This window comes from Ciconia boyciana, chromosome 36, assembly GCF_034638445.1.
Source record: "Ciconia boyciana chromosome 36, ASM3463844v1, whole genome shotgun sequence".
Classification (NCBI taxonomy): domain Eukaryota; kingdom Metazoa; phylum Chordata; class Aves; order Ciconiiformes; family Ciconiidae; genus Ciconia; species Ciconia boyciana.
This window is the reverse complement of record NC_132969.1, coordinates 264121-283055: the sequence shown is the minus strand read 5'-3', so window position 1 is coordinate 283055 and position 18935 is coordinate 264121. Positions and strand designations below refer to the sequence as shown.

The 18935-nt window shown below is 67.4% G+C and overlaps 3 protein-coding genes across 3 annotated transcripts; 1 reads left to right on the top strand and 2 right to left on the bottom strand.

Moving 5' to 3' along the window:
* Window positions 1-75: 75 nt before the first annotated feature.
* HIRIP3 (HIRA interacting protein 3) lies at window positions 76-4266 on the bottom strand. The gene is made up of 4 exons (XM_072849085.1): window positions 4122-4266; window positions 2469-3759; window positions 1443-1607; window positions 76-147 (listed from the first exon to the last, which is right to left on the bottom strand). The coding sequence occupies exons 1-4, from the start codon at window positions 4151-4153 to the stop codon at window positions 76-78; spliced, it is 1560 nt and encodes a 519-aa protein (XP_072705186.1). The 5' UTR covers window positions 4154-4266.
* Window positions 4267-4365: 99 nt separating this feature from the next.
* INO80E (INO80 complex subunit E) lies at window positions 4366-6735 on the top strand. Its single transcript, XM_072849084.1, has 7 exons — window positions 4366-4513; window positions 5382-5452; window positions 5528-5580; window positions 5663-5738; window positions 5824-5885; window positions 5977-6075; window positions 6569-6735. Exons 1-7 carry the CDS (start codon window positions 4373-4375, stop codon window positions 6733-6735), a joined length of 669 nt encoding a protein of 222 aa, XP_072705185.1. The 5' UTR covers window positions 4366-4372.
* A 744-nt stretch (window positions 6736-7479) lies between these two features.
* On the bottom strand, window positions 7480-17198 carry MAZ (MYC associated zinc finger protein). Its single transcript, XM_072849135.1, is given in 7 exon segments — window positions 7480-8010; window positions 9065-9216; window positions 9219-9277; window positions 10591-10762; window positions 10844-10907; window positions 13950-14635; window positions 17134-17198. Coding segments are annotated over 6 exon segments (1158 nt in total). The 5' UTR covers window positions 17170-17198; the 3' UTR covers window positions 7480-8010; window positions 9065-9075.
* Between the last annotated feature and the right edge of the window lie 1737 nt (window positions 17199-18935).

The following is an 18935-nucleotide window of genomic DNA, read 5'->3' as shown; positions in this document are numbered from 1 at the left end:
GGCCGCTTCCTCGCGGCGGCGTTTCAGGCGGCGGCAGCGAGCCAGGGAGGGGGCCTGGGGATGGGGATGGGGGAGTCAGGGGCCCCCAAAACCACCCCCGCACCCCAAATCACCCCCAGCCCTCAAAACCCCCTTCCCGAGGCTGCCCTGAGCCCCAAAATGCCCGGTCTGAGCCCCAAAATGCCCCACCCCGAGCGCCAAAAGGGCCCCCCGGACCCCAAAATACCCATGCTCCCCAAAATATGCCCTGCACCCCAAAATGCCCCCCGGACCCCAAAATGTCCCCCTGGACCCCAAAATACCCCTGCTCCCCAAAATAACCCCTGCACCCCCAAAATGGCCCCCAAATGCCCCATTTTGTGCCCCTCCTGCTCCCCAGAATAACCCCTGCACCCCCAAATCGCCCCCAGCCCCCCAAAACCCCTTCCTGAGCCCCTCTGCCCCCCAAAATGCCCCCCCCCCCCCCAATTCCTCTCTCCCACCCCCGTAGCCCCCCCTGCACCCCAAATCCCCCTCTGGGACCCCCAAGCCCCCCTGTATCCCCCAAACCCGCTCCCGCACCCCAAAACCCCCTCTGATGCCCCCAAACCCCCTGTAGCCCCCCAAACCCCCTGTATCCCCCAAACCCGCTCCCGCACCCCAAAACCCCCTCTGATGCCCCCTCCCCAAACCCCCTGTATCCCCCAAACCCGCTCCCGCACCCCAAAACCCCTCTGATGCCCCCAAACCCCCTGTAGCCCCCCAAACCCCCTCCTGCACCCCAAAACCCCCTGTAGCCCCCCAAACCCCCCTGCCCCCCAAACCCCCTCCCGCACCCCCAAACCCCCTGTAGCCCACCAAACCCCTCCCGCACCCCAAAACCCCCTCTGATGCCCCCAAACCCCCATAGCCCCCCAAACCCCCCGTAGCCCCCTGCACCCCAAATCCCCCTCTGGGACCCCCAAGCCCCCCTGTATCCCCCAAACCCGCTCCCGCACCCCAAAACCCCCTCTGATGCCCCCAAACCCCCTGTAGCCCCCCAAACCCCTCCTGCACCCCAAACCCCCTGTAGCCCCCCAAACCCCCTGTATCCCCCTCAAACCCCTCCCGCACCCCAAACCCCCTGTAGCCCCCCAAACCCCTCCCACACCCCCAAACCCCTCTGTAGCCCCCAAACCCCTCCCGCACCCCCAAACCCCCTGTAGCCCCCCAAACCCCTCCCACACCCCAAACCCCCTGTAGCCCCCCAAACCCCTCCCACACCCCCAAACCCCCTGTAGCCCCCCAAACCCCTCCCACACCCCAAACCCCCTGTAGCCCCCCAAACCCCCTGTAGCGCCCCCAAACCCCTCCCGCACCCCAAACCCCCTGTAGCCCCCCCAAACCCCTCCCGCACCCCCAAACCCCCTGTAGCCCCCCAAACCCCTCCCGCACCCCAAACCGCCCCCCCGGCCCCCCAGTACCGGTGAGGCCGAGGGCCTGCAGCTCCCCCGCAGCACCCCAACTCTCTCCCGCAGGCTGCGGCAGCCCCCCAAAAGCTTCTTGTAGTTGGGGCGCGCCCCGCACGCCCGGATGTAGCGCTTCAGGCGCCGCACGGGGGGGGGGCCCCCCCCCCGGCGCCCCGAAACCTGGGGGGGGGCTCCCCCAAAACGTGGGGGAGGGGGTGTGAGTGCCCTCCGCAGCCCCCGAGATGGTAAATGCCCCCCACAGGCACCCCCAAATCCCCCTGCACCCCCAAATCCCCCCAGGATCCCAAATAACGCCCAGGCACCCCCAAAGCGCCCCCTCCAGGCACCAAATGTCCCCCCAGCCCCAAAATGGCCCCTCCTGAGCCTCCCCAAATATTAAAGACCCCCCCAAATTTCCCCCAGACACCAAATCCCCCCAGCCCCCAAATCCCCTCCTCAGCCCCCCAATATTAAAGACCCTCCAAATCCCCCCCGACCCCATAAACCCCTCCAGAGCCCCCCAAATATTAAAGACCCCCCAAATCCCCCCAGACACCAAAAGCCCCCCAACCCCCCAAATCCCCTCCTGAGTCCCCAGGGGTCAAAGACCCCCAAATCCCCCCCCCAGCCCCCAAATGCCCCCTCCAGAGCCCCCCGATATTAAAGACCCCCCAAATCCACCCCAGCCCCCCAAATCCTCCTCCCAAGCCCCCCAGGTGTCAAAGACCCCCCAGGGCCCCCAAATCCCCCAGCCCCCAAATGCCCCCTCCAGAGCCCCCAAATATTAAAGATCCCCCAATTCTCCCCCAGACCCCAAAAGCCCCACCCAGCCCCCAAATCCCCCTCTGAGCCCCCGGGCTTAAAGAGCCCCCAAATCCCCCCCCTGCCCCCCAAATATTAAAGACCCCCCAAATCCCCCTCTGAGCCCCCCAGCCTTAAAGACCCCCCAAATCCCCCCGCCCCAAATGCCCCCCGACCCCCCCAAATATTAAAGACCCCCAAATCCCCCACCCCCTTCCCGTCCCCAGGAGCACCGGTTACCTTGCGGGGGGGGGCCCGCTCTTCCTCCTCTAGCGAGGAAGAGGAGGAGGAAGACTCCCGCCTCTGCCTCTTCCTCCCCGCCTCTTCCTCCTCTTCCTCCTTGCTCCCCGTTTTGCCGCTTTTCGCCCCGTTTTTCACAGGCTCCGGCCTTGCGGGGGCCTTTTGCCCCCCGGATTTTAGGAGCGGCTTTTCCTCCTCTTCTTCCTCTTCCTCCTCTTCTTCCTCTTTCTCTTTCTCCTCTTCCTCTTCCTCACTCTCCATTTTGCCCTTTTCTGCCCCATTTTTCACGGGCTTTTTTTGATGCTCGCTCCTGGTTTTGCCCTTTTTCACCCCATTTTTCACGGGCCGCTCTTCCTCCTCCTCTTCCTCCTTTTCCTCTTCCTCCTCCTCTTCCTCACTGTCCGTTTTGCCCTTTTCCCCCCCATTTTTCGCGGGCTTTTTGTCGTTCTCAGCCTTGCTCCTCTTTTTGACCTTTTTCACCTCATTTTTCCGGGGCAGCTTCTTCTCTTTCTCGTCTTCCTCCTCCTCTTCCTCCTCCTCTTCCTCTTCCTCCTCCTCTTCCTCCTCCTCTTCCTCTTCCTCACTCTCCATTTTGCCGCTTTCCCCCCCAATTTTCAGGGGCTTTTTTTGATTCTCGCCCCCGTTTTTGCCCGTTTTCACCCCATTTTTCCGGCGTGGCTGCTTTTGTTCTTCCTCTTCCTTTTCCTCCTCCTCTTCCTCTTCCTCTTCCTCCCCACTCTCCATTTTGCCCCGTTTCCCCCCGATTTTCAGGGGCTTTTTTCGGTTCTCACTCCCATTTTTGCCTGTTTTCACCCCATTTTTCTGGGACAGCTTCTCCTCTTCCTCGTCTTCTTCCTCTTCCTCCTCACTCCCAATTTTGCCCCTTTTCCCCCCAGTTTTCAGCGGCTTTTTTTGTTTGTCGCTCCCGTTTTTGCCCGTTTTCACCCCATTTTTCTGGGGCAGCTTCTGTTTTTCCTTCTCTTCCTCCTCCTCTTCCTCTTTCTCCTCCTCTTCCTCTTTCTCCTCCTCTTCCTCTTCCTCTTCCTCTTCCTCTTCCTCCTCTTCCTCGCTCTCAATTTTGCACCTTTTCCCCCCAATTTTCGGGGTCTTTTGGTTCTCGCTCCTGTTTTTGCCCGGTTTCACCCCGTTTTTGTGGGGCAGCTTCTCTTCCTCCTCCTCTTCCTCTTCCTCCTCCTCTTCCTCCTCCTCTTCCTCTTTCTCTTCCTCCTCTTCCTCGCTCTCAATTTTGCACCTTTCCCCCCCAATTTTCAGGGCCTTTGGGTGCCCGCTCCTGTTTTTGGCCATTTTCACCCCATTTTGCTGAGGCACCTCTTCCTCCTCCTCCCCTTCCTCTTCCTCCTCCTCCCCTTCCTCTTCCTCCTCCTCCCCCTCCCCTTTGCCCCTCCCCCGTTTCCCCGCCCTTTTCCCCTTCCCGCTCCCGTTTCTCCCCGCTTTCCCCATTTTCCCCGCCTTCCTCTTCCTCTTCCTCTCCCCCTCCCTCCCACCCTTTCCCGCCCCACTTCCGGGGAGGCGGGGCCTCCTCCCCCCGCAGGCTCCGCCCCTTCCGGCGGCGGCGGCGGGGCGGGTCACCGCCTCCCCGCCCCGCCCCTCCCCGGTCCCCCAGTATCCCACAACCCCCGCGCCCCCCTTTACCCTCGGCCGCTCCGCTCGCCCCGCGCCGCCATCGCCGCCTTCCGTCCGCGCGCACCGCGGGGGGCGGAGCCTCGCGCGGCGCCAGCCAATAGCGCTCCCCGCCCGCCGCGCCTGCAGCCAATGAGGAGTGGTTTGGGGGGAGGCGGGACGCGCGGCGCGGCGGGGAGGCGGCCAATGGGGAGGGGAGGGGGCGGGACGCGCAACGGGGGGTGGGGAGCCAATGGGGAGGCGGCGCGGGGAGGAGGCGGCCAATGGGGAGCGGCGGCGGCGCGGGGCTGCCGGGATCGTGGCGGCGGCGGCGGCGGGGGATGAACGGGGCGGCCGAGGGTGATGGCGGCGGCTACAAGCGGCGGTACCGGGCGCTCAAGCGGCGCCTCAAGCTCCTGCTCTACGTGAGGAGGGCGGGGCACGGCGGGGGCGGGGACGCGGCCGGGGGCGGGGACACGGCGGGGGGGGGCACGGCGGGGGGAGAGATGAGGGGTGGGGGCTGAGGGGGTTTGTACCCACAGTGCATTGCGGGGGTGGGGCTGAGGGGGGTTTGTACCCACAGTGCATTGCGGAAGGGGCGGGGCTGAGGGGGGGTCTGTACCCACAGTGCATTGCGGAAGGGGGCGGGGCTGAGGGGGGGTCTGTACCCACAGTGCATTGGGGGGCGGGGCTGAGGGGTTTGTACCCACAGTGTATTGCGGGGGCGGGATTATGGCGAGGGGCGGGGCTGAGCAGGGTCTGTACCCACAGTGCATTGCGGAAGGGGCGGGGCTGAGGGGGGTCTGTACCCACAGTGCATTGCGGAAGGGGCGGGGCTGAGGGGGTCTGTACCCACAGTGCATTGGGGGCGGGGCTGAGGGGTTTGTACCCACAGTGCATTGTGGAGGGGGTGGGGTTATGGCGAGGGCGGGGCTGAGTGGGGTCTGTACCCACAGTGCATTGCAGAAGGGGCGGGGCTGAGGGTGGTCTGTACCCACAATGCATTGCGGGGGTGGGGCTGAGGGGGTTTGTACCCACAGTGCATTGCGGAAGGGGCGGGGCTGAGGGGGTCTGTACCCACAATGCATTGCAGTGGGGGGGGGGAGGGGTCAATCCCTGTCCCCATAACGCACCAGGGGAGGGGACCCGGTGATGGGGGAGGGGGAAACCCGAGGGGCCTGGCAGGGTGGGGGAGGGGAGGGGGTGTGTGTGTGTGTAGGCCTCTACCCACAATGCCGTGCGCGGGTGGGCGTGTCCCCGTGCCCCTCCCCCCCGTTCTCTCCCTCCCCCCAGGAGCAGGAGTGCTTCCAGGAGGAGCTGCGCCGGGCCCAGCGCAAGCTGCTGAAGGTCTCGCGGGACAAGAGGTGCCCCTCCCCCACCCCCCACCCCCCCCCCCCACCCCTCCCCTCCCCCCCTCTCACGCCCTCCCCTCCCCCCAGCTTCCTCCTGGACCGGTTGCTGCAGTACGAGAACGTGGACGAGGATTCGTCAGGTACCGGGGCGGGGAGGGGACGGAGAGATGGAGGGGAGGGGGACGGACACCCCTCCCCCACACACACATCCCCCTCCCCCAGATTCGGAAGCCACCGCCTCGTCCGACAACAGCGAGGGGGAGGGGGCGAAGGGGGCGGACCCTCCCCCACCCAAGAGGTAAAGGGGGGAGGGGGCTAAGATGGCCGCCGCCAGCCCTCAAGATGGCCGCCGGCCTTCACTCTTTCTCCCTCCCCCCCCACAGGAAGCGCAGCCCCCGCCCTCCCCTCCCCCGCCCGGCTTCCCCCGCCGCCTGCCCCCTACATGGTGAGTCGCCCCTCCCCCACGCCGCCCTCGCCCCATGGGGGAGGGGCGGGCCCTCACCGACCCCTCCCCCCCAGATGGCCTCCCCCTACAGCCCCTTCCCCACCGAGTATTTGGCCCCCGAGGGGCCGCCCCGCCCGAGCGGCCCCGCCCCGGCCCCGCCCGCCGCCCCAAGGGCTCCCGGCGCCTGCAGGTAGAGGGGAGGGGGGGGGGCACTTGGGGGCTGGGGGTCAGAATGGGGCACTGCGGGGGGACTTGGGGTCCCAGGGGGCACAGGGGGAATTTGGGGGCACAGTGGGGCACTTGGGAGGCTGGGAGGGGACTTGGGGGGGACTTGGGGTCCCAGGGGGCACTTGGGGGCTGGGGGAGCCTTGAGGGGCTGGGGGGCACTTGGGGTCCCAGGGGGCACAGGGGGAATTTGGGGTCACAGTAGGGCACTTGGGGGCTGGGAGGGGACTTGGGGGTCAGAATGGGGCACTTGGGGGCTGGGAGGGGCACTTGGGGGTCACGGGGGACTTGGGGTCCCAATGGGGTACTTGGGGGGGACACACACTCGGGGCCTGGAGGGCACTTGGGGGTCAGAATGGGGCACTTAGGGGTCACAGTGGGGCACTTAGGAGGCACTTGGGGGGCTGTGGGGGCGCTTGGGGGCACCGTGGGTCACTCACGCCCACCCCCTCCCCCAGCTGCCCCCCACCCCCTTTGCCCTTCCCCTCGGGGCGTGGCCCGGGAGGGCCCCTCCCCCGCCCCTCCCCCCAAGGGCCCCCCGTCCCCAGCACCGTCCCCGGCGGATGCTGAGCGACGCGGGGAGGGGAGCGGCGACGACCCCTGGACGGGGACGACGAGCTGGTGATCGACATCCCCGAGTGACCCCTGACCCCGACCCCCGACCCTGGGGGAACCCCAGAACCTGGGGGGAAATACAATTTTGGGGGAAACCCTCCGAGTTTGGTGAAAACGCCACAAGTTGGGGGGAAAAACCCGGGGGGGGGGGATCCCCGCGTTTTGGGGGGAAAAACCCGGAATTGGGGAGGGGGAGAAACCCCCGGGGGGGGGGGCGGGTACCGGCCGCCCAGCGGCTCGTGGGCGGGGCTCTGACGTCACAGCGCTGCCCCGCCCCCTCGTCTCACTCCCCACCCTCGCCGTGCCGGCCGAGGTGGCCGCAGCCCCGCCCCCTCCTCTCCGCGGCCAATCAGGCGGCAGTCACGTGGTGGGCGTGGCCTAAGATGGGCGGTGCCCCGCGGCAAGCCTCGCCTCCTCCGCGCTTGTAATCTTCCGGGGGGGGCGTGGTCGGGGAAAGGGCGTGGCCCGGCGGAGCCCCGCCCTCGTGGGCGCTACCTCTCGTTCCGCCCCCCCTCAGCGCGCCGTGCCCCCCCGCGCATGCGCGACTCCGCACCCGAGTGTCCTCACCGCGCACGCGCGCCCCCACCCCGCTGCGCCGCGCATGCGCCACTGCGTCCCCGCCCTTCACCGTCGCGACTCGCCCCATGCGCATGCGCGCCCGCTCTCCACCCCGCCATGTGCCCTTGGCGCATGCGTACACACACACCCCCACCCCCCCCGCCGGTCCGCGCATGCGCAGTGGGCGGAGCCAACGGAGGCGCCGAGGGTTTATTGGGCGTCGCTCCCCTCCCCTCCCCCTCCCCCTCCCCCCTTGGCGCGCGGTACAAAAATCCCGCCCCGCCCCCCCCGCGCGCGCCGAGGGGCGGGGCCACGAACACGAAAAGGGGGCGGGGCCCGGGGAGGACACGCCCGCGGGGCGGGGCGGTGTCCCCCCCCGCCCCCCAGCGCCGTGGGGCAGGGGCCGCCCCACAGCGCCGTGGGGCTCCCCATATCCGCGGGGCTCCGCCGCGCCGTGGGGCTCCCCATATCCATGGGGCCGCCCGTATCCGTGGGGCTCTCCCTCGCCGTGGGGCTCCGCTTCGCCGTGGGGCTCTCCCTCGCCGTGGGGCTCCGGTTCGCTGTGGGGCCCCCCACATCTGTGGGGCAGGGCGGGCCCCCCCGCCGCCCCCTCACCAGGGCTGGCTGGGCAGGGCCTGGCTGACGACGGGGGCCCCCTCCATGGGGAGCACGGCCACGGCCGGGGCGGGGGGGCCGGGGGCCGCCATGGGGCAGGACTCGCCCCCACCTGTGGGGAGACGGCGTCACCCCACGGCCCCTCCGCCCCCCAGCTCTGCCCCACAGGGAGGCCGGACTGCCCGGATCTATGGGGCTGCCCCCCAAGTGACCCCCATCCCCCGGCTCTGGGGCAAGATGAGCCCCCCCCTCCCCCCCGGGTGCTGTCCCCTCCCGCCCCACGCTATGGGGCAGGGCTCCCAGGATCTATGGGGCTGCCCCCCATCCCTGGCTCTATGGAGCTGCCCCCCAAGCATCCCCATCCCCGCACTACGGGGCAGAAATCCCAGGCTCTCTGGGGCAGAACTCCTGTGATCTATGGGGCAGGACTCCCAGGCTCTATGGGGCTGCCCCCCAAACACCCCCATTCCCATGCTATGGGGCAGAACTCCCACGATCTATGGGGCAGGGCTCCCAGGCTCTATGGGGCTGCCCCCCAAGCACCCACCAGTGCACGCTATGGGGCAGAGCTCCCAGGTTCTATCTACAGGGTAGAACTCCCATAATCTATGGGACAGAACTCCTGCGATCTATGGGGCAGAGTTCCCAGGCTCTATGGGGCAGAACTCCCATGATCTATGGGGCGGGGCTCCCCGGCTCTGTGGGGCAGAACTGCGATCCATGGGGCAGAACTCCCATGATCTATGGAGCAGAACTCCTAGGCTCTATGGGGCAGAACTCCCATGATCTATGGGGCAGAACTCTCAGGCTCTATGGGACACAACTCCTGTGATCTATGGGGCAGAACTCCCAAGCTCTACAGGGCAGGACTCCCAGGCTCTATGGGGCAGAACTCCCAGGCTCTATGGGGCAGAAATCCTGTGATCTATGGGGCAGAACTCCCACGATCCATGGGGCAGAACTCCCATGATCCATGGGGCAGGATTCCCAGGCTCTATGGGGCAGAACTCCCGCGATCCACGGGGCAGAACTCCCAGGCTCTACGTGGCAGAACTCCCAGGCTCTATGGGGCTGCCCCCCAAGTCCCTCCCCCCCCTCCCTCCCCCCGTCCCCCCTCCATCCCCCTCCCCAGCCCCCCCGTCCCCCGTCCCCCCGCCGGGCCTTGCCTGTGGGCGCGTCAGCGGAGCGGCGGAGCCCCCTGGGGAGCGGGCCCCTCGGCGGGGGGGGCTGCGCCGTGGGTCTGGAGGTGGCCGCTGAGCTGGGCGGGGGTCTTGCAGTGAACCCCGCAGAGTTTGCAGAGGAGGCGTCGGGGGGCGGGGGGGCCGCCACCCCGTGGTCCTTCACCGCGTGCACCCGCAGGTACGCCGCCGTGGTGAAGCCTGGGGACGAAGCGGCGTCAGACCCACGGCGCTTGGGGGCGGGGGCTGCGGGGTGGTGGGGGGGGAGCTAGAGGGACTGGGAGGTGGGGGGCAGCGCCCCATAGAGCCTGGGAGCTGGGGGGCGGTGCCCCATAGCTGCAGGGAGGTGGGGGGCGGTGCCCCATAGAGCCTGGGAGCTGCGGGGCGGTGCCCCATAGAGCCTGGGAGCTGGGGGGTGGTGCCCCATAGAGCCTGGGAGCCATGGGACAGTGCCCCATAGAGCCTGGGAGGTGGGGGGTGGTGCCCCATAGAGCCTGGGAGCTGCGGGGCGGTGCCCCATAGAGCCTGGGAGCCGTGGGGCGGTGCCCCATAGAGCCTGGGAGCTGGGGGGCGGTGCCCCATAGAGCCTGGGAGCCATGGCAATAGTGCCCCATAGAGCCCATGAGCTATGGGGCAGTGTCCCATAGCAGAAGGGAGCTGTGGGGTCGTGCCCTATAGAGCCTAGGAACTGTGGGGCAGCGCCCCATAGAGCCTGGGAGCCATGGGGTAGTGCCCCATAGAGCCCGGGAGCTGTGGGACAGTGCCCCATAGAGCCAGTGTCCCATAGAGCCTGTACCCCATGGGGCTGGTGCCCCACAGCAACAGCAGCCCTACCTGGCACAGCGACCCTGTGCCCCACGCAGCCTCTGCCCCATAGATCAGCACCCCATAGAGCCTGTGCCCCACAGATCAGCGCCCCATACAGCCTGTGCCCCACAGATCAGCGCCCCACATGAGCCCTACGTGGGACGGTGCCTCTCTGCCCCACAGAGCCAGGACAACCAACCCTTCCCCCAAACTGACACCCCCAAACCCCACACCCCACGGCCTGCCCCATGGCCTGCCCCACAACTGCCCCACAGCCTGCCCCACGGCCACCCCACAGCTGCCCCACAGCACCCCAATCCCTACAGAACAACAGCCGGGCAAACCAACCCCTCCCCTGAACCGCCACCCCCCAAACCCCATGCCCCACGGCCTGCCCCATGCCCTGCCCCACAGCTGCCCTACAACCTGCCCCACAGCCGCCCCACAGCACCCCAATCCCTACACAACAACAGCCGGGCAAACCAACCCCTCCCCTGAACCGCCACCCCCAAACCCCACCCCCACCCCCGCCCCACGGCGCACCCCACAACCGCCCCGCAACCCCTACGCAAACAACAGCCGGCCAAACCCAACCCCTCCCCATAACCATCGCTCCCCAAACCCCACACCCCACGGCCCGCCCCACACCCCGCCCCACGGCGCGCCCCACACCCCGCCCCACACCCCGCCCCACGGCGCGCCCCTACCTTTGTTGCAGAGCTCGCAGACGTGGTTGGGGCCCTGGCTGTGGACCTTCATGTGGTCGGAGATGTAGGCGGCGCTCAGCATCTTCCCGCAGACGTGGCACGGCACCTTCTCCTCGTGCCGCACCGTGTGCGCCCGCAGCCGGTCCTTGGTGGCGAAGGCGGCCTCGCAGGTCTAGGGCGGGAAGGCGCCGTGGGGCGGGCGCCGTGGGGCGGGGGAGAGGTGGGAGGGGAGGGGGCCGGGAGGGGGACCTACCTCGCACTTGAAGGGGCGCTCCGTGGAGTGGACCTGCCGCACGTGGCTGTTGAGGTGGTCGGGCCTGGGCGGGGAGGGGGGAGAGGCCAAAGCGCGGTGACGGCACGGCCGGCGGCGGCGGGGGCGGGGGGGGGGACACCGGGGAGGGCAGGGCCACCACGGCCACCAGCATCACCGTGGCCACCAGTCCCGCCACGGCCACCAGCGTCACCAGCATCACCAGGACCTCCAGCATCACCACGGCCACCAGGGCCCCCAGCGTCACCATGGCCACCAGCATCACCAGGGCCCCCAGCGTCACCAGCATCACCAGGGCCCCCAGCGTCACCATGGCCACCAGCATCACCAAGGCCCCCAGCGTCACCAGGGCCCCCAGCGTCACCACGGCCACAATGACCCCCAGCGTCACCACAGCCACCATGGCCACCAGCATCACCAGGGCCCTCAGCATCACCATGGCCACCAGGGCCACCAGGGCCACCAGCATCACCATGGCCACCAGTGTCACTGTGGCCACCAGTATCACCATGGCCACCAGAGCCACTGTGACCACCAGCGTCACCAGCATCACCAGAACCACCAGCGTCACCACGGCCACTATGGCCACCAGCGTCACCATGGCCACCAGTCCCGCCATGGCCACCAGCATCACCATGGCCACCAGCGTCACCACGGCCACCAGGACCACCAGCATCACCATGGCCACCAGTCCCACCATGGCCACCAGCCTCACCAGCATCACCATGGCCACCAGCGTCACCACGGCCACCAGGACCACCAGCATCACCATGGCCACCAGTCACACCATGGCCACCAGCATCAGCAGCATCACCATGGCCCCCAGCATCACCACAGCCACCAGTGTCACCAGCATCACCAGGGCCCCCAGCATCACCATGGCCATCATGGCCACCAGCATCACCATGGCTACCAGTGTCACCATGGCCACCAGCGTCACCAGCATCACCAGGGCTCCCAGCATCACCAGGGCCACCAGCATCACCACGGCCACCAGTGTCACCATGGCCACAATGACCACCGGTGTCATCAGGGCCATCATGGCCACCAGCATATATGGCCACCATGGCCACCAGCATCACCAGGGCCATCAGCATCACCACGGCCACCATGGCCACCAGCTTCACCACGGCCAGCAGGGCCACCAAGGTTGCCAGGGTCACCATGACCACCAGTCCCACCATGACCACCAGTGCCACCATGACCCCCTGCACCTCCGTGACCTCCAGCGTCACTATGGCCCCCAGTGCCACCATGACCACTGGTGCCACCGTGACCACCATTGGCACCATGACCAGCAGTGCCACCATGACCCCCAGCATCTCCATGGCCCTCACCGTCAGCATGACCCCCCGTGCCACCGTGACCACCATCGTCACCATGACCACCAGCCCCACTGTGACCACCATTGTCACCGTGACAGCCAACGTCATCATGACCACCACCATCGCTGTGACAACCAATGACCTCAAGTGCCACCACGACCACCGGCATCTCCATGACCCCCACCGTCACCATGACCACCAGTGTCACCATGACCACCGGTATCATCATGGTGTCCAGCATCACCTTGACCGCCGGTATCACCATGGCTACCAGCGCCACCGTGACCAACAGTGACCTCAAGTGCCTCCATGACCGCCAGCACCACCATGACCACCAGCATGATCATGACCACCAGCGCCACCGTGACCACCAGCACCACCACGGCCACCAGCACCACCATGATGCCCAGTGCCACCATGACCACCATTGTCACCATGACCACCAGCACCGCTGTGACCACCACTGTCACCATGACCACCGTTGTCACCACGACCACCATTGTCACCGTGACCTCCAGCGTCACTATGGCCCCCAGCGCCACCATGACCACCAGCATCACCGTGACTGCCATGGCCACCACGACCACCAGCGCCACCATAACTGCCAGTATCATCGCGACCAGCAGCGTCACTGTGACCCCCATTGTCACCATGACCGCCAGTCCCGCCGTGACCACCAGCATCTCCATGATCTCCGTTGTCACCACGACACCCAGTGTCATGACTGCCATTGTCACCATGACCAACGCTGTCCCCATGACCGCCAGCGTCACCGTGACCCCCAACACCACCGTGACCAGCATTGTCACCACGACCACCATTGTCCCCATGACCTCCAGCATCATCATGACCCCTAGTGTCATTGTGACCCCCAGCGTCACCATGAGCGCCAGTCCCACCATGACCACCAGCGCCACCGTGACCACCACCATCACCGTGATCTCCAGCGTCGCTATGGTCACCAGCGCCACCATGACGCCCAGCATCACCATGACCGCCACTGTCACCATGACACCCAGCGTCACCACGACCACCAGTGCCGCCATGACCTGCATTGTCACCATGACGCCCTGCACCACTATGGCCACCAGTGTCACCATGACAGCCAGTCACAATGGCACCCAGCATCACCATGACCACCAATGCCACCATGACCTCCATTGTCACCATGATGCCCAGCGTCACCATGACCATCGTCACCGTGCCTGCCAGTGCCACCATGACCGCCAGCATCACCATGATCTCCAGCATCCCCATGATGCCCAACGTCACCATGACCGCCATTGTCACCATGACACCGAGCATCACCATGACCTGCAGTGTCACCACGACACCCAGCATCACCACGACCGCCCGTGCCACCATGACCTGCAGTGTCACCATGACGCCCAGCATCACCATGACCACCATCGTCCCCATGACGCCCAGCGTCACCACGACCACCAGCATCACCATGACTGCCTGCACCACCATGACCACCGTTGTCCCCATGATGCCCAGTGCCACCGTGACCACCAGTCCCACCACGACCGCCAGCATCACCATGACCCCCATTGTCCCCATGACGCCCATCGTCCCCATGACGCCCAGCGTCACCACGACCTCCATCGTCCCCATGACCGCCAGCATCACCATGACTCCTATCGTCCCCATGACGCCCAGCATCACCACAACCACCCGCGCCACCGTGCCCACCGTCTCCCCCGTCACCCCCAGCCCCGCCGTGCCCCCTGCCCCGCTCCCCGCCCCCGCGCCCCGCCCACCTGGAGAAGCTCTTCCCACAGTGGCTGCAGATGTAGGGCTTGTGGACGGCGCCGTCATGGGAACGGACGTGGTAGCTCATCCGGTCCTTGCGCTTGAAGCGCTGCTGGCAGACGGGGCACTGGTACGGCTTCTCGTCCGAGTGGGACAGCTTGTGGCGGTTGAGGTGGTAGACGTCGCGAAACGCCTTCCCGCACATCTCGCAGGCGTGGTTCTTCCGCGCCCGCTTGGGCGTGGCCGCCGCCGCCGCCGCCGCCGCCGCTCCCCCCTCCGCCCCGCCGCCGCCCCCCAGCCCCGACACGCTCAGCAGGCTGAGGGGCACCATGGTGGGCATCTTCATGGCGGCGGGGCCGGGGCGGGCGGCTTTGGTGCCGGTGTGGATGGCCTCGTGGCGCCGGAGGTTGTAGCCGTTCTTGAACTCCTTGGCGCACAGCGAGCAGATGTAGGGCCCTTTGCTCTTGGATTTGCGCGGCGCTTCGGCCGAGGGAGGCGGCACCGGCGGCACCGGCGGCACCGGCGGCGGGGCCGACTCGGGGGCGGGGGGTTTGAGGGCGGCGGCGTCCACGGTGGTGGCGGCGGCGGCGGCGGCGGCGGCGGGGGTGCTCTCCGGGGGGGCGGCCAGCACCGGCAGCAGGTCCACCTGCAGCGCCTCGGCGGGGGCGGCGGGCGGCGGCGGGGCGGCGGCGGCCTGCGGCGGCACCGATGGCACCGTCACCGGCGGCGGCGGTGTGAGGGCCGGTGTCACCGTCGCTGGCAGTGGCGCCGTGGCCACCGGTGCCACCGTGACTGCCGGTGTCGCCAGGAGCGCCGGCATCACCGTGACGGCCGGCGTCACCGTCGCTGGCAGTGACACCACGACCACCGGTACCACCATGAGCGTCGCCGTGACTATGTCACCGTGACTGCCGGCACCACCATGACCACCAGTATCACCATCGCTGGCAGTGACACCATGACCACCAGTGCCACCATGGCCGCTGCCGTCACCGTGACTATGTCACCGTGACCGCCAGTGTCACCATGACTGCTGGTGTCAGCATGATGGCCGGTGTCACCATCGCTGGCAGTGCCACCATGACCACCAGTGCCACCATGAGTGTCACCGTGACTATGTCACTGTGACTGCCAGCGTCACCATGACTGCTGCTGTCAGCATGATGGCCGGTGTCACCGTGACCACCAGCATCAGTGTGACGGCCAGCGTCACCATTGCTGGCAGTGACACCATGACCACCGGTGCCACCATGACCACCACTGTCACCATGACTATGTCACCATGGGCGCCAGCATCACCATGACTGATGGTTTCAGCATGACGGCCGGTGTCACCAGGACCGCCAGCGTCACCATGACCACCGGTGTCACCATCGCTGGCAGTGACACCATGACCATGGGTGCCACCACAACTGCCGGTGTCACCAGTACCACCAGCGTCATCGTGACCATGTCTCCACGACCACCAGCATCTCCGTGACTGCTGGTGTCAGCATGACCACCAGTGTCACCACGAGTGCCAGTGTCAGCATGACAGCCAGTGTCACCGTGATGGCCGGTGTCACCATCGCTGGCAGTGCCACCATGACCACCGGTGCCACCACGAGTGCCGGTGTCATCACGACCGTCACTGTTACCATGACTATGTCACTGTGACGACAAGCATCACCATGACTGCTGGTGTCAGCATGACCACCAGTGCCCCCATGACGGCCAGCGTCACTGTGACCACCAGTGCCACCATCCCTGGCAGTGCCACCATGACCACCGGTGCCACCACGACTGCCGGTGTCATGACGACCAGCAGCGTCACCGTGACCATGTCACCATGACCGCCAGTGTCACCACGACAGCCAGCGTCACCACGACGGCCAGCGTCACCGTGACCACTGGTGTCACTTTGACTGGCAGTGACACCACAACCACTGGTGCCACATGACTGCCGGTGTCACCAAGAGCACCGGTGTCACCATCGCTGCTGCTGTCAGCATGACCACCGGTGTCACCATGACGGCCAGCGTCACCAAAGCCACCGGTGTCACCATGAACTGCCAGTGTCACCGCGAAAGCCAGCGTCACTGTGACCAGCAGTACCGCCAGTGCCACCATCACCGGCAGTGACACCATGACCACCGGTGTGAGCATGGCCACCAGCGCCATGAGTGCCCCCATGAGCACCAGTGTCACCATCGCCTGCAGCGCCAGCGCCACCATGACCACCAGTGCCACCATGACCACCAGTGGCACCATGGCTGCCAGCACTACCGTGCCCACCAGTGTTGCCAGTGCAAGCATGGCCACCGGTGTCACCAGTGCCCCCAGTGTGAGCGTGGACACCAGTCTCACCAGTGTCCCCAGCATGAGCATGGCCACCAGTGCACCCGCTGTCACCAGTGTGAGCACGACCACCAGTGCACCCAGTGAGAGCACGACCACCAGTGTCAGCAGTGCCCCCAGTGAGAGCATGACCACCAGTGCCCCCAGTGTGAGCGTGGCCACCAGTGCCCCCCATGCGAGCACGACCACCAGTGTCACCAGCGTGAGCATGACCGCCAGTGCCACCAGTGGGAGCATGGCCACCAGTGCAGCCAGTGCTGCCAGTGCCCCCAGTGAGAGCACGAACACCAGTGTCACCAGTGTGAGCATGGCTGCCAGTGTCAGCCGTGCCACCAGTGGGAGCATGACCGCCAGTACTGCCAGCGTGAGCATGACCACCAGTGTCAGCAGTGCCCCCAGCGTGACCATGGCCGCCAGTGGCGCCAGTGTGAGCACGGCCACCAGTGCCACCAGTGCACTCGGTGCCACCAGCGTGAGCATGGCCACCAGGGCCACGAGTGCTCCCAGTGAGAGCACGGCCACCAGTGTCAGTAGTGCCCCCAGCGCGCGCACGGCCACCAGTGCCCCCAGCGTGACCACGGCCACCAGTGCCACCAGCGCACCCAGTGTCAGCAGTGCCCCCAGTGCGAGCACGGCCACCAGTGCCCCCAGTGCGAGCCCGGCCACCAGTGTCAGCAGTGCCACCAGTGCCGCCAGTGCCCCCAGCGCAAGCACGGCCCCCAGCGCACCCAGTGTCCCCAGTGCCCCCCCCTCCCTCCTCCCCCCGCCCAGGCCGGGGCCGCCGCCCCCTCCCCCCCTCCCTCCCCCTCCTCCCCTCCCCCACCCCTCCCCCTCCCCTCCCCCCGGGGGCGGTACCTGGAAGATGAAGCTGCTCCAGTTCGCGGGGTCCATGGCGCTGCGGCCGCGGCCGGTTCGTGGGCGGGGGGAGGGGAGGCGGGTGGGGAGGGGTGGAGGGGGGGTCGCGCGATGGGGGAGGGGACGGGGGCGGGGCGCGCGAGGGCGGCGGCGGCGGCGGCGCGGATTGGCCCCCGCCCGGCGCGCGCGCGCGCGCCCCGCGGCGGGCGCTGATTGGGCGGGACGGCGGCGGCGCGAGCCCTTCCCCGCCCCCTCCCCTCCTCCCTCTCCCGCGCGCACAAAATGGCCGCCGCCTCCTCCTCTTCCCGCCCCCTCCCCCCCCTCCGCCGCCTGGCGCCGTGATTGGCCGCCAGCCCACGTGACGCCGCGGGCCCCGCCCACCTCCCCCTTGACGGCCCAATGAGGGGCGGGAGCGCCGCCATGTTAGAGAGGAGGGGACGCGCGGCCGCAGCGCGCATGCGCCACCGCCGTTACCACGGTGACCGCCCCCTCCCCCGCCCCGCTCCCGGCGGCGCGCTCTGATTGGCTGGGCGCGGCGGGAGGCGCGAAAGCCGGGGTGCCGCGTGCCACGACCCCGCCCTCCTTCCTCTTAGCCACGCCCCCTCCTAGTAACCACGCCCCCCTCCTCTCAGCCACGCCCCCCGCGGCGTCGCCTCGGCGCCTTCCCGCCATTTTGCGGCTGAGGGGCGGCCGCCATTTTGTGGCGTGAGGCAGCGGCTGCTCCCCCGGCGGCTTCCCCGCCTCCCTCCTGCCCGTAGCTCCCTGCCCGCTCCCTGCCCGCTCCACAGACAGGTAGGGCGAGCCTGGGGCCCTGCCTGCACCGCCATTGCCCTGTGGTGACGGATTGGGGGGGGCGATCCCCACTAATGGCCGCCTTCTCCCCAGCCCCTCCTGTCATGGCGGCTTGTAGCGGTGGGGGTGGGGGTGTGTCCCCCCAAAGGAGGGGGGCTGTGAGAGAAGGGATTGGGGGTACCCCCCGCCAAAAGACACCACCCCCCTTTATCACCCCCCAATAAACTCCCCGGGGAGTGGAGCCAGGTGAGGTTTATTGGGGGTCTGAGGGGTTTTGGGGTGTCTCGGGGGATTGGGGGCTCTCAGGGAGGTTTTGGGGGTGTCATGGGGGTTTGGAGGGGTTTTGGGGAGGCTCTCGGGAGTTTGGGGGCTGATGGAGGAGTCTGAGGGTTTGGGGGTCCCAGGGGGATTGGGGGGGGTCTCGGGGGATCTCATGGGGTTTTGGGGTCTGATGGGATTTTGGGGGGCTGAGGAGTGTTTTGGGGATTCTCGGGGGGTCTTGGGGTGCCTCAGGGGGTTTTGGAGTCTCGGGGGGGCTGGGGGTCTCTGGGGCATTTTGGGGGTCTCAGGGTGTTTTGGGGTGTCTGAGGGTGTTTCGGGGTGCCTCAGGGTGTTTCGGGGGCCTCAGGGGGGTGTTTGGGGTGTCTGAGGGTGTTTCGGGGTGCCTCAGGGTGTTTCGGGGGGCCTCAGGGGGGTGTTTGGGGTGTCTGAGGGTGTTTGGGGGTGCCTCAGGGTGTTTTGGAGTGTCTCAGGCTGTCTGAGGGTGTTTTGGGGTGCCTGAGGGTGTTTTGGGGTGCCTGAGGGTGTTTCGGGGTGTCTCGGGGATTTTGGGGTTCTCAGGGGTGTTTTGGGGTGCCTCACGGTGTTTCAGGGTGTCTTGGGGGCGTTTTGGGGTGTCTGAGGGCATTTTGGGGTGTCTCAAGGTGTTTTGGGGGTGCCTCAGGATGTTTCGGGGTGCCCAAGGTTCATTTCAGGGTGCCTCAGGGTGTTTTGGAGTGTCTGAGGGTGCT

Bases quoted from the DNA above. Each gene is read 5' to 3' on its own strand.
- HIRIP3 (XM_072849085.1), bottom strand. From the start codon at position 4,153: ATGGCGGCGCGGGGCGAGCGGAGCGGCCGAGG. The intron at 3,760-4,121 runs GTAAAGGGGGGC...GGCCAAAAACAG, and splicing joins GGCGAGCGGAGCGGCCGAGG to GAGCGGGCACCCAAAGGCCC. The intron at 1,608-2,468 runs GTAACCGGTGCT...GCCCCCCCCCAG, and splicing joins AGCGGGCCCCCCCCCGCAAG to GTTTCGGGGCGCCGGGGGGG.
- INO80E (XM_072849084.1), top strand. From the start codon at position 4,373: ATGGGGAGCGGCGGCGGCGCGGGGCTGCCGGGATCGTGGCGGCGGCGG. The intron at 5,581-5,662 runs GTACCGGGGCGG...CCCCTCCCCCAG, and splicing joins CGTGGACGAGGATTCGTCAG to ATTCGGAAGCCACCGCCTCG. The intron at 5,886-5,976 runs GTGAGTCGCCCC...CTCCCCCTACAG, and splicing joins CGCCGCCTGCCCCCTACATG to CCCCTTCCCCACCGAGTATT.